The sequence below is a fragment of the Dermacentor andersoni genome, chromosome 1 (genome assembly GCF_023375885.2).
Source record: "Dermacentor andersoni chromosome 1, qqDerAnde1_hic_scaffold, whole genome shotgun sequence".
In the NCBI taxonomy this organism is placed as follows: domain Eukaryota; kingdom Metazoa; phylum Arthropoda; class Arachnida; order Ixodida; family Ixodidae; genus Dermacentor; species Dermacentor andersoni.
The window spans coordinates 114,326,156-114,340,150 of record NC_092814.1 but is presented as its reverse complement, the minus strand read 5'-3'; the positions used below and the strand labels follow the sequence as shown (position 1 = coordinate 114,340,150).

The window sequence follows — 13,995 nt, the reverse complement described above, 5'->3', positions numbered from 1 at the left end:
CTACATTTGGGTGAATGAAAGTTTCCCTTTCACAAAAAAACTACTAAATTTCTGACTGCAGGGGACCAAATGTGTCTGCTCTGTCCCAGCAGGGCAGGCATGGCCAACTAGTGTGGCAGGTCGATCAAGATTTTGACAGGCGAAGATATTTATGAACTGTTAATGAATTGTGAATTGGAAGAAACAGACAACATAGAACTAGTTTCTATGTGGCATGAAATGTCCACTGAACCAACATACGAAAAATAAAAATGGCCGGCTTAGACGTGGAGAGGCAGCCGTGGCCATCGCAACTATGGCGTGCGCCCTTCCTGAATATGATGAATGAAGAAATTTATAAACTGTTCACAAATATAGAAATGGAAGAAAGGGTCAAATATCTTTAAGTAACACAAAATGTCCACTAAACCAAAAAACACAAAATATGACTGGCAGAGGCTGTGGAGCAGTTAGGAAGAAAAAAAAAAAAACTTGGCTGTCAAAGGGTTAAGGAAAGTTTAAGGAATTGGGAATGAATTCATTTACGGCAATTCAGTTGTCTCGTGTATAAACACTCGACAGAGTGCTTGCAGTGCTGCTTGTGTGCAGATTTAGGGATAACTGGTGAATGGTGTGGAGGTTGAACTGGTAGCCAGCTGTGCGAGGAAAAAACTGGATAAGCCGGTGGAAATCTGGCTAGGTGGCAACCCTAGTCGCCCATAAAGCACAAATTCAGCATTTTGCTGAAAGTTCAAGGAATGTCAAGATTTAACAGCAGCTGCTCCCAGAGGAAGAGTGACACTAGAGATGTTTCACACCAGCCTTGCTTAGATGTATCAGTCTGTAAATCTAGCTGGACATGGTAACAAGTCATTTTTTGTTCGTATTTCTTGCAAAGGATGCAACAGCAATTGGGGCCTAGGATATTTAAGTGCCAAGAAAATCCCATTGTTATGACCTATAATTGTTATAACCAGATTGCATGAAAAAAGTAGAATGGACACACATTCAAACATTTTATTTCAGTTGAACCCACTTATAGCATTACTGGTTTTCACAACACTGATGTAACGAGGAGCAGCTGTGGCACCATGAACTTGTGTGTTCTATGATAAAATAAACTGCTTACTACAATGCTCCCATGCCGCCGCATTATTGGCTACGATTGAATCTGACTGCTAGCTGTCTGCACCGAAAAGAAAAGTAAAATCCAGGGGGAAAAAAAGCCACTTTGCCACTCCCACTTTTGTGCCAGGCACCCTGCACGGCATGACTCGTTTGTCACCCCTCTCCCATCCATCCCACGGACGTCAGCGACAGGTTGGAAGCCTGAGGGGTGCACGAGGGCTGGTGATTCAACTAAGGCGTGCTGCTCTGAGTGCACAGAACAAAGGTGTCTGTGGTGAAGCAACTCGCGATTTTTCACACACACGCACCTAGTAGCCAGATTTAATTATTATAACCAATAATGTGGCCTGGGAGCATTGTAGTAAGCGCTTATTTTTTACAGTGCATCAGCTGCTCATTGTTATATCCGATATGTTGTTAAAACCAATATCGTTATAAGTGGGTTTGACTACATTGCATGCATGCTTCTTTCACTGTTTCTTACAAAATTTATTCACTTTTGCTTGTTTCTTTAATAATTGCAAGTAGCCTTGACATAAATCTTTTATCGTAACTGGGGTACCAGACATGAGCTACATTCACGATAGTGAACGTGATGTAGGAGTTTATATGGCTGTCTAGTTTATCATGGTTGGCACAAAAGTCCAAAGAGCGTACGCATTGGATTTACTGGCTGCTGCTCTAATTGTATGGGTGAACAGCTCGGTAATTATTAGACTCCAGCATGCCTTGACGACTGCACTGTGGTGACTTGTAAGAATAGGTTCACAGTTGTTCCCATAGTGCACTATAACGCATAGAGGATCATGTGTACATGATGTCTGCAATAATACATGCCTTTGCTATGGGGCACTATGTATGGGAAGATGGCAACAGCAAATAGCCAGCGTGGAATTTGGTTACCGTGTTTCCCATTGTCATCCATGTTGTGAAACCAAGGAAATGGGTTGGAGTATACTGGGTGCGTTAATTATTTGAGGACACGATTTAGAATCGCCATAGACGTTACATTCTCATTCCATCCATCTAGGTGGTTCAAATTATTCACCCCAATGCCTCTGTTACCCATCTGTGCACATTTATTCCAGGGTATTAATCTAAACTGATTCGATGTTTCTCTTTAGTGTCCCTTTAAGATATGCAAGATTATATAAGCAATTTACTCGATTGCTTTTGCCACAATGGAAGATATGTTAACATGACTTGGTGTAATTACGACAATCATGACAAATTACTCTTTAGCTGAAAGTTAAGATGATCGATCTTCATGCAAGACTTGGACAGCTCTGCAGGCAAACGTGACATTCTATTGTAACTGCCTTTACGGGCTCATCACAGTATTTGTCAACTGTCTGTAACTAAACTTTCTATTAGTTGAATAGGTCTACAGGTGTCTGTGTTGTAGGTTTCCGGCTACAAACAGGAGTTCATGCAAATTTAATTTTTCAGTACCATGTCTGTATTTACCGAAGATACAAGCCTGGCATGAAGAAAATGTTGCAGACGTTTGGCTTCGTCTATCGCACAAACCAACATTGCTGACGTAGGCTGTGTATGCACATCGTATCGCTTACGCTTTAATGCACTCCGGACAACATTTTCACATTCAAGCACAGCGTCACATGCTGCACTATCAAACAATGTTAGTGTTTTGTCGCTTGGTAGTTTTGTGTCCACAAATTCTGCCCAGCAGTTTCTCCAAGAAATGCTGCAACCCACCTCTTTTCACCTAGACGCAAACTTGATTGCTTAAATGGTCACTAAAGAGGAGCAGTTAAGGGGACTGACAACTGGCCAGAATGTGTTGCGAGAAGTTCATGAAAATGAAATTACGATGATTTATACTGATATAATCCAACATGCTGTTTGCGATTTAAGTAGAAATTATAGTTATAAATTGGCAAAGAAAGTATCAAAAGCCAGTAACTGGCAAGGCCTGGCGGTGAAATCTTGGTACTTTGGATGTAGTCTGAGATTACTGTACATAAGTAGACTATTATTAAGTACAGCATAATTATTGCTTAAAATTGCAGTTGGTATATTATTATACACTCTCACATTATTCTATGCTTTGGAACTCAAAAACAAACGCGTGGCTACGGCAACACGCTGACTCTATCGCGTGTAAAGGTGTCATTTCGTTTTCGATCCATTTGGTTTCGTTTTGACTAGTTAAATACCAAAGCAGTTGGACAAGAAAATGCGAAAACACGTAGCTATTATCGCAGAAATACTTTCACAATTCGGAAAACATAAATCTTAGGAATATCGGCTTGATAAACAAAATCATACTTTGTCACAGCTACAGCCACACTTGCCTGCCTCCCACTAATGCCGGTGCATAATCGCTATCACACTCTCCTATTACTGTTTTCAGCATGCTTCCAGTGAACGACTACATCCTCGCTGCAGATAGAAAAATTCTGATAACGTTCCATGGCGTTTCCAAAGTTGGCACTGCATGGTTAGGCACTGTTGACTGGTAAACTTTCCATTGCACTAAAAAAAAAAGGGGGGGGGGGGAAGAGTATCATGATAACCGCTGTCAGTCCCTTTAAACTTGGTAAATTGTACTTCTCAAACACTGAGGATGTGAATTGTACTGAGGACAAGAGCTTGGTAACCTGAAGATGATGGAAGAACGAGGCTGATGACATAGTTCCACAGCGGCAACCCATGACTTGACAGCACCGTCTCCATAATAGTTGATTATTTATTTATGAAGAAGGATTTCATTGCAATTTGAAGAAACCGGACTGCACCGAGAAAGTTCCAACTTTTTCTGCACAGAAATGGCCAAATGCAAGTAATGCTTTGAAATCCACGTCCCACAGATATCGCGACGTTGTGGTTTCACATAAAATTGAATAAAGGAATGTCTAGAGTGAAGTTTTGAGCCGATTTCTCCATTTCAGACTGCTACAAAGCTGGCTCTGGTAGACCATGAATGAGAGCAGACTTAGGCTGAGGATGAATGCAGTTGGTTTACTGCAAAATGTTCACCGAAAGCATTTTGAATTCAGTCTCCTCGGACTCTCTCTTAAAGGTTTCTTTAAAAACGCTGCATGGGGTCTTCGGTAGTTTCACATCCGTCCCAGGCAAAGGTACATTCTCAAGCACAGAACACCACAATGTCTTCACCATCAGAGCTATCGAGCATGATGTAGTGGTAGTCGGTCGCATGCACTTGCAGTACCTTGAAATCGTAAGTGGGCTCTGCTGCTAGTGTTTCCTGGTGAACGTAGTGATGGAGACACTCTGTTCTAGTCAACGCTGCCACAGTGGTCTGAAGGTCCACGCTCGTGCCAAAGCAAGCAGCAACTTGTGTCATAATGTACCGCTTGCAATGCAATGTTGCTTACAGAAGCCACACGCTGGTGGCGGCAGTATTACGCATCACGTCTCTTTGACAGACATTTGGCTTCTGTTATTGCTCGTGATTTTTTAATGTGTTAGTATTCTTTGGGTACTTCACACACTTTCCAAGGCTACCTATATATCTAACCGCTTTTCCGCCCACCTGGGTTAATTTTTCATAATTGTCATCAAATGGTTAGCACATTGGCCTGCTGTGCTGAGCTAACAGTGTTCAAAACCAACCATCGGAGGATCAACTTGGGTCAATGAGTATGTGCCAATGTGAACATGTGTGCCACTCTTCAATGAACATCTTTCACACCCACATGGGTCGCTGTAAATGCGGGACTGTATAGGACCGCTGTGTGAAGAAACTCTGATGTTGATTTGGTGCAATGGTTATGTGCCACTTGATTATGCTGGTTCTCAAAATGATGCCAACTTGAGTCACTGGGTATGTATCGGGAGGCGTGTGCCACTCTTCAATGAACAACCTGAGGCCAACTTGGGTAACTAAGTATGTGCCACAGGGAATGCGCTGCTCTATAATGACGAAAAAGATCCCTTAAATTTCTCCGATTCTGAGCGGTATCAAATCCACATCACAAGGGTTCCTCAAGAACGGCAACCTGATGCATTAGCAGAGTGCGCCTCAAATGCACCGGGCATATGTCACTTTCAGTGAACGCCCTTTATGCGAACAGTTTAGCGAACTGCATCATGAATGCATGTGCCCCTCTTCAATAAACCTCTCGCCAACTTGGGTCACTGAGTATGTGCCACTGAGTGTGCAGGCAAGTGAGGGAACAATTCTCGGCATTTGCAGACACCGGCGTGCCACACTTCTCATCTTCCGCGTGCGGGCTTCTCGGCAGTGCCGCTAGATGGTGCAGTTTGTCCGAAAAGAAGCGCGAGAGAGGAGCCTAGTTGCCCCATGACATGAGCATTCGCACGCACCAGTGCGCCATGAATTTCGCAGGCCATGTGCAGGCTTTGCGGTGGCGACAGTAGATGGCGCCCAGTGTCGGGGAATCGCAAAAGAGGAGGTTCACTGCAATGCACGCCTCATACATAACTTGTTTCGACAGTGGCAGTATGTTATGTTGCTATATTTATTCAAGGCTAATGCATTACCAACGACAGTAATCGTGAAATGGGTACTGCTGCATGTTTTTTTTTGCCAAATAAGTGCAGAGAGAGTTCTGAAGAAACATTTTATCTGTCTAAACTGATTTAGAGAGCTCTTTTATGTCCATTCAGGAGATGGCAATAGTCTTAGACGTCTCACTTACGGGAGGGGAGAGGGAAGGAATGGCTTTTTGATGTGTGTGCAATGGAGGTGATAGCCATGCGGCTGCTGCACAATCTCCTTATTGCATGTGTGCAAGTGCTGATTGTTCTCTGGAACCTTTTGGCCAATTATACCAGAGGTCTGCCACTGACAAACAATACAAAATGGTGGTCTCTTTGACCTCGGCTACTCAACGGGTGCTATATTGTTTGCAGCAACAAGCGGAGCTCCGCTTACATTATTACTGTGATCAGCTAACCATGACCAACTGATAAAGAAATAGAATCAAGCGAAAGGACCAGCTGTAGTGCTGCACAGGAGGTTCTAGGTTTGTCCGATTCGTACATTGTAAACAGCGTGGTATCGCCACAGCAATCATTTTCACCCAACCGATATGTTTAGAGTGCAGCTCTTGGGCACCCATGCCTGGGTTGAGCGTCGGCGTCCCTCAGCGTAACCACGCATGTGCCACTGCTCGGCTTCTCGGCATAACCGTGCGAACGCACTCGTGCCACTGCTCGTGCGTTCGTCATTGGCGTCTTCCACAGCTGGCTTCGATGCCCCACATCATGCCAGCGTTCCCATACTGCAGCTCCCTCTGTGAAGGCGTTGATGACGCTGGCCCACTGCCAGTCGATGCGGTGATTTCGGTCTCAAATTCTTTGCCTCAATATATTGATCGCGAAATGAAAACGCATGTCGAGCTGCACCCAAATTTCGCTTTAGAGACTATTGTAATCATCGGACACTTTTCATTAACTGCTTTATTTCTATCCAGCGGGTGCACCTAGCTCCTACCTCTGGCCACCATCATATTCCACATGGAGGAAGGGATGATATTCCACTATGGAACCAAGGCACTACCACAGCTTCCTAGGCAGAGCACTGACACATTTTGAAAGTTGTAGAAAGTCTACCACATTCTTCTTGCATGAATAAGGATGACACTTACGAATTATGACGGTGGCAGACAAAATATTTTAATTTGATAGATCTCCAAATCGGAGGCCCGTCATCAACGTTGTGAAATCATGACACACAAAAATTTGCCGATATCTTGTAGCAGTAAGGCCTAGTATTGTGACAGTACTTTTCAAAAATGAATGAGCCCTGTGTGCATTTCTTCTGACTGTGCTCTCGTATGGCAGCCACAGCACTTTCAAGAACAAAGCAAGCGTGTGTACTATTCTGAAATCATGATGCATCTGCATAATGGATACCAATCCTGAGACAGGTTCATAGAAAAAAGTATTATAGTAAAACATTTACAGCGTGGATACTATTTCTTTTTTACATTTCTAAAATGGTTTGGGGCTTCATTTGATGCATAAGAAGATAACACATCAGTACTCTTCTAAATGAACTATCAATGGGAATATTAAATTGTGTGAATAAATTAAACCGCAATAGCAGAACAGTCACTACTAATGCTGTGAGGAGGCTTGGTAAGCCTAAGAAGGCATAAAAGTGAGACTGGTGGCCAGTTTGCGATGACGTAATTTATTCTGGCAGTATCTACTTTACTGTTTATCGATAAAAGAGCACTGTATTCTTAGAGACGGACAACCATTTTTCATGGTACTTTTTTTTATAGTGAATAGAAAGCTTACTGGTCAGAGTGCCTTATCATGAAGTGGTAATACGAAAAATGCTGTGGAACATTTTTTATCAATTTTTCGATCTACAGTGAGGATGTAGTCTTTCGCTGCAAGCATGCTGAAAACAGTGATAGCTGAGCGCGATAGCGATTATATGCCAGCATGGTGGGAAGTAGACCACAAGTGCGCTCGTAGCTGTGAGAAATCATATTGTTAACCAAGCCGACGTCCTGTGATTCATGCTTTCCGAATTGTTAAATTATTTCTACAATAACAGCTGCGTGTTTTCGTGGTTTCCTATCCAACTGCATTGGTTATTATGTAGTGGGGGATTTTTTTTTTAGCCAAGCCAAGTTACACTTAGTACAGTGTGTTGCTGTAGCCACACGTGGTGCTAATATTGGAGTGCTGGCACCCATTTAAGGCACCACTAGTTCATGGCATTTTTTATCTGACAGAGAGACCACACAACTCTGGGTACTTACTCGCAAACTCACGCACATACAACAGCTAGTCCACTGCTGTGCATTGTGGGATGTGTGGGCCGTAATGCGTACAGAATAAAGGGTGCACGCATCTAATAACACACGAACTGCAATTTTAAGCAATAAGTATGCTGTACTTGATAACAGCCGACTTACGTACAGCAATGTTATATTACGTTGGGAGTACCAAGATTTCATTGCCAGGCTGCTCCCACTTACTGGCTTCTGATACTTTCTTTACGACAACTTAAAATTATAATTCCTACTTAAATCGCAAACAGCATGATGGATTCTATCGCTATAAATCCATGATAATTTCATTTCCCTCAACGTCTCGCAACACATTCTGGCCAGTTGTCAGTCCCTTCAAGCTTACAAGTTACGAAATTTTTTTCCTGCACCAAAATGGCCCAAATATAAGAAAATAGTATTCTGAACCAGCCTGTAGGCTTTTGCATGAAATTTTAAAAGTTTGGCCTTAGCCTTTCCCAGTAATATTCCATTTCTTTTTGCCAAATGAATAAAGTTCTGAAAGAATACCTGTTTAAATTGACTTAATGCCACTCTTTAGCGTCATCTTAAACACTAAAAATTTTTATAATAAACTATTACACAAGTTTTTCAAAACACGCATTCAAAATTCCTAACAATATACAAGATTACAAGCAATTTCCTTGAGATTGCTTTTATGATAACGGCATACATATTAAAATGACCAGACATCAAAACAGATGGTTGATCCACATTCAAGGCTTGGAGCCCGTCTTCTGAAGCTGGCGATGCTAATTTTTGCAGAGTAATGAATTCTGGCCAATTTCACACAGAAAACAAACAACTACTAAAGAGAGAAGCCATGCATGTAATTGCGCCTTTTGGTGCTTGCACCCATCCTGACATTTCAAGCTGAAGCACAACAAAACACAAGTTCATTCATCAAAGGCGTGAAACTCATGCTGAAGCACTGTGTTCTCCCTGCAGCTGCTCCCTTAGAAAATTACATGAATTCATTTGTCTCTCTGGTGGATCAATCTTTATCACTGCTACCTCTCATCGGGCCAGCGTAAAAAGTTTTAACATATTTTCCAAGTGGCTAGTTGAAGCTGAATTCCCGGAAGGGTGACCATGCCACTGCTTACCCGGACGGCACCCCCAGGAACTAGTCGGGAGCCAAACCAAGTGCAATAAAATTTCATTTTTCTAAATTAGTTGTAAATGAGTAGTTATATACCATAGAAACAATCTTGGCAAAGCTGCAGGGCTGGTGGTTACTATATGTGATGTACGTTCCAGCACATTACCTCGGAGATTTTCAGTGAGCCGAGGGCTTCGCTGGTTCTCCATGTTCTGGGTGAGGCATCATTTCCAGCTAGTGGTTATTTCTTCTCAGTTTTGGTATGAAAGACATTTTTTTTGCCAGCTGTTCATGACACATTTACTTGTATTTTAAAAGTAACATTTTGTATGGAGGCTACTCTATACCTAAACTATCTAAAACTAGTAGTCATTTTTACACAGTCCAAAATTTCATTGCCATTGGCCTTAGACTTAAGGGCCTACGTGGACACTGGAGTAAGTTTAGCAATACTTCATACTGCCTTAGTGTGCCCATCCTGCCCAGCTGTAATCCAGATGTGCTCCTATAAGTTGGGTATCCGCTTTACTTTAGTAGTGGTAGTGTAGTTCTTTGCAATGATTGTCTGACTTCTCTGTTGCCAATAGTCAAAATGCATCAACTTCCAAGCGTTATTCTGTGTAATGACTTGACGCAAGCTGTCTGTGGCTTTCATAGTGTCGACAGCTCAGTGTAGCAATGGGCTTTTGCTGCTGTTTGGTATCTTGCTGGTGCCCTGTTCCAATTCTCCTGAATTCGACAGCCTAGTGTACCTGTTTGCGCTGCTGCAGAAGTTGCTTGTCAGTTGTGCATTCATTGTCTTTGCTGAAATAATGGACATTCGCAAAGGAACATTTTGGCACACGACAGAAGCTCTCAGTTTCTATCGCTTCACTGTCCCAACACAATACCTCTCAAATTCCGTTCTGCCTTTTATTGACTATGGCTAACATAAATCAGCACAAAGTGGGTAAAACTTTAGAATAAATGGGGAGGAAGACAGCTAAAACACATGGAAATGGCCAAACTTAACAAAACGGGTAAGGTCAATGATTCAGAGCTTGAATGTGTCTGACTTCAGCTTGCATCTCCCTAAATATCTTTGTTCAAATGAAGAAAAATGGATTTTACTGAGCGAACTTGAGCTTCTTTTCTGTCTCTACTGAATATGCTCCTATTGGCCGAATGCTAGCTCACTGTGCTATCTGCTAATAAATGTGCCTGGGGATCATGCAGCTATCGTTGTAGGTTCTTCTATTTTTTGGTTAAACACAAGTCAAAGACATGTGATGCCAGTGGGTGATGCCAACCCATTTTTTTTAGAATAGTAGCATGCATACAGGAAAAAAAGTTTGCTATACAAACATAACACGTGGGCTGGGATAATGTAATAATTATTTCCTTTTCATGCTTTTTCTGTGGACTGCGGACTGTTTCTTTCTTTGCAATGTGACAAACACGCACATGAACACATGCTTTTGGTGCAATAAGATGACAACTGTCTGCCAAGTGTGATTTCTCATAGAGGAACCACCAAACCCTAAGTACCAACTTGAGTCCAACTCCTAAATAACTTGACAACAGAGCTCATCTCCCATTACACATTTCTCCGCTATATGCAAGGTTCCACGCTACATTTGTACGACGTCAACTCGTGTAGCCCCGTGCATGGCACTCTCTTCTCTCTCTTTAGGGAGAGAGAACAATAACCTTAGCTAATGAAAAAGTAAAGTACGAGTCTTGGAAGGTCCCTCAGTGAACAATGCAACAAAGGTCTGATTTGTGTGCAGTGTTGTGCGGAAGTAAATTATGTATTAAGTGTCATTGCTAGTGCCAAAAAAGACAAATTGGCAAACTCTAAAAAAAAATTGCTGAAGCAGTCTCACTGTGTTTTGAGAATAGAGAAAAGCAAATAGTATTGGTGGCTTCCTTGAAATTTAAGCTGATTGGTACAGGAATGCACACACTACATTACACGTCACAGAGAGCTTTGCGTGAAAACTTCAGGTTGTCATGACATGCTGTCACATTCTACGGCCACACGGGCTTGACGAAGGTAAAGTGCATATACACATAAAAATCCTGTATACGCATCGCATCTGTGGGCATTGGGTGCAACAATAATGTGACAGTTAGGAAGGCCTTAAACAACAGACGTTATGTAGACACTTCCCCTCATCAATTGTCCAAACACATTACAGAGCAGTGCCAAACACCTTTACAACATACTTTTAACATGTATGAGCTGCAAAAGCTGGCAGCAGCTAAAGTACAGCCTACCCATCAGTACTGGTGATGAACTTTCCCAATGACTGCACTGCTTGGAAATCCAATAATGCTGGCTGAGTGCAGGCAGTGCTAGCACCCTACCTGCATGCCACTATTAGTCGTCATCGTCATCGTCACCAAAAGACAAAAGACGGCTGTCTCTAATGGAGTTCACTTGCTGGCGGCGGCTTTTGTCAACCTCTTTGACCCTCTTGGCTTGCCCATCTGTTGAAGCGGTGCTGTCTTTCCTTTTTGTTGGCTTCTTGAACATTATCTTGCCATCAGCAGGCTCGTTATATGAAACTGGAAACATAAGCACAATCAATGATGATGAATAACTGTGTGAGGGCCTATCAGTGAGTAATCTATGGATATGACAATTTGCAAGACAACCGGCCTTTAGTACTCGCTAGTGTTCTCACAAGTAAAAGTGGGCTAACGACAGATGACTTAGGGGCTAAATACGGTGATGTTACTTAAATTAAACCACCAATTCAAAAGGAAAATAAAGCAGCACTCGAACGATAATGTCCATGTGACAGCAGTACACAGTGCGAGCCATTTTTGCTTGTGTAGAGGGATAGGTTTTCTCGTAGTATTATTATTATTAAGTGCAAAAATAATTCCTACAAAGGAGAGAGAAAGAGAAAAACCAGGCATAAAGTGACAGCAAGGCTGGCTGTGAAAACAACCCAAATCTTGCAGTGCAGTATTCATGCGCTAAAGTAGTGAATATGGCTGCAACTCCAGCCACACGGTAAACGCGTCCAAATATGCAGTCTGTGTTTTGCTGCATGTACGTAGAAACAAATTTACATTCACCAACTGCCTTGTCAGCATGCCTGTTACCAGCCATGTTTAAATACACGTTTACTATTAGTAAATAAAAGTAAAAAGAGTACACATTTACTATTAGTGGCCCATCACGATCACACTATATAGTAGCGCTGCTTGCACACACGCCCGGTTGTTCGCGCAGCATCATGCAAACATGTGTTCTGTGTGAACTCGCCACTTGGCTTCAAAAAGTTTGGAGAATCCCATAAAAAAACAGAGCGTCAGCGCCGGTCCGCATCCTGCTCATTTGGTGGCGCAGTTCTGTAGCTTAAAATTTGACGACCAGCAAAGACCAGCGAAAGTATTGAAACAGACTACCCTCGCTTACAATGGGGCCATTTCTATACACGTCTTCGCAGAAAATGTTTCCTCAGTATGTAGCACAAATGGAGTGTTCTCACTGCCGCTCGTTGGAGAGTATGGATTGCTGCCACCTGGATGCGTATAGTTATGCATTGTGTGAGGATTCCTTTCACGATCAATTCTTTCCTTCGCGTTTCTTCATTGGCTCCAATGATGCTCGGACGTTGCGCATCGAGGACCCGATTTCAGAGATTACATATTCTGGGCCAGTGAGGAAACGCGAAAGGAATCCTTACATAATACGTACCCTCATTTCTGTCAATGCCTAGTCTCCTTTTAGCTGCTTTCATGCTCCAGCCTCCTGTGCTTCCTCACTTATTCATGCTTTATTGATCAAGTTATTGATAAGAACATGTAACTCGACACTGAGGACGTAAATTCTATTTTACCTTCTCTTTGACTGTAGATTTCAGCTTCCTCAGCAGTCAAATCGCCCGCCTTGAGAACGACGACGACAGGCTTTTCGTCATCGAGGTCGGGGTCTACAGTGTCCACAGGTTGGTGTTCTTCCCTCTGTCAGGTAGCCCAGAAATCAATTATCCGTGATGACAGAGACTTCGCGTGCTCTCACCTTCGTGTCGACCGTCGGGCTTTCTTTGTAGCCGACGCGCTCCTTAAGCTTCCTCAAGAACGGAGGGTCCGATGGTTTTACGCATGTGACACTACTTCTTTTAGCCATTCTTATTAGATCGGTCCACACACTGTCAGGCACAGGCGCAAGGTACGATTATAGAAACTAGAAACCCATAAACGACGGAGCCCTGAGTGCGTTGACCATGCGTTCTGCCACGGGTGGCTTCTGCTGATGTTGTTGTGCGATGCCTCCGAAATCGCAACAGTAGAAAAGCGCTGCCCGATCTCAGAGGCCATCACAAATGGAGTGAAATAAAATTCACTCAGTGGTTTCCGACGCTCAAAACAGGAGGTGAAGAGAGAAAAGAACACGAAGGACAAGCAAATCAAAAACAAAGCAAAAAACAACAAAACAAATTGTGCGGCTTAACCGAAAGTCACGTGATCTGACACATTAAACGCCATGTTAAACGTGGACGCGGGTGTTTTGAGAAAGAAGAGTGCGAACTCCGCACGTGCTGCACTGCCTGCAAAGCGGCCGTAACAACAAAGTCATGCGTTGTTGCTCTAATTAAACAACTAACTAAATAAAATAAATGGCTGTTTGAGTTTTGGCACGGGGTAAACAAGTAAAGAACTGAGGTAACCATCTGCTTAAAGGCGACGCAAGGAACAATGCGAAATATGCCTGACATAATATGATTTACTAAAGCTTTATACCTGAGTAAAGGTTCCGAAGCAAGGGCACAGCGTAAGTGTAGCAATATGCAGGTCGTTCTGCGTTTATGGCTAGACTGCAAACTAAATAAATAACTAAATAAAATACGGGACAGAAGGGTTCTTATGTTGAGGAAGAATTCGTCCTGGTCTGGGATGTGAATTTTTCCTTAACTGCGAGGCTTTATTTTTGAGAAATCCGTATATAGCTTCGTGCTACATGATAAGTACTTTTACGTCATCTGTTCGCCCTGATTCAGATTATCTTTAGTAGGTACCTGCGTGCAC

General features: G+C 42.7%; 1 protein-coding gene across 1 annotated transcript; it reads right to left on the bottom strand.

Moving 5' to 3' along the window:
• Positions 1 to 980: 980 nt before the first annotated feature.
• On the bottom strand, positions 981 to 13,235 carry LOC126545713 (uncharacterized protein KIAA1143 homolog). The gene is made up of 3 exons (XM_050193668.3): positions 12,989 to 13,235; positions 12,807 to 12,930; positions 981 to 11,520 (listed from the first exon to the last, which is right to left on the bottom strand). Exons 1-3 carry the CDS (start codon positions 13,094 to 13,096, stop codon positions 11,333 to 11,335), a joined length of 420 nt encoding a protein of 139 aa, XP_050049625.1. The 5' UTR covers positions 13,097 to 13,235; the 3' UTR covers positions 981 to 11,332.
• Positions 13,236 to 13,995: the final 760 nt, after the last annotated feature.

Excerpts from the sequence above, each read along its gene's own strand:
- LOC126545713 (XM_050193668.3), bottom strand. The coding sequence starts at position 13,096 with ATGGCTAAAAGAAGTAGTGTCACATGCGTAAAACCATCGGACCCTCCG. Across the intron at positions 12,931-12,988 it reads GCCCGACGGTCGACACGAAG|AGGGAAGAACACCAACCTGT; the intron begins GTGAGAGCACGC and ends GCTACCTGACAG. Across the intron at positions 11,521-12,806 it reads AATCTACAGTCAAAGAGAAG|TTTCATATAACGAGCCTGCT; the intron begins GTAAAATAGAAT and ends TTATGTTTCCAG.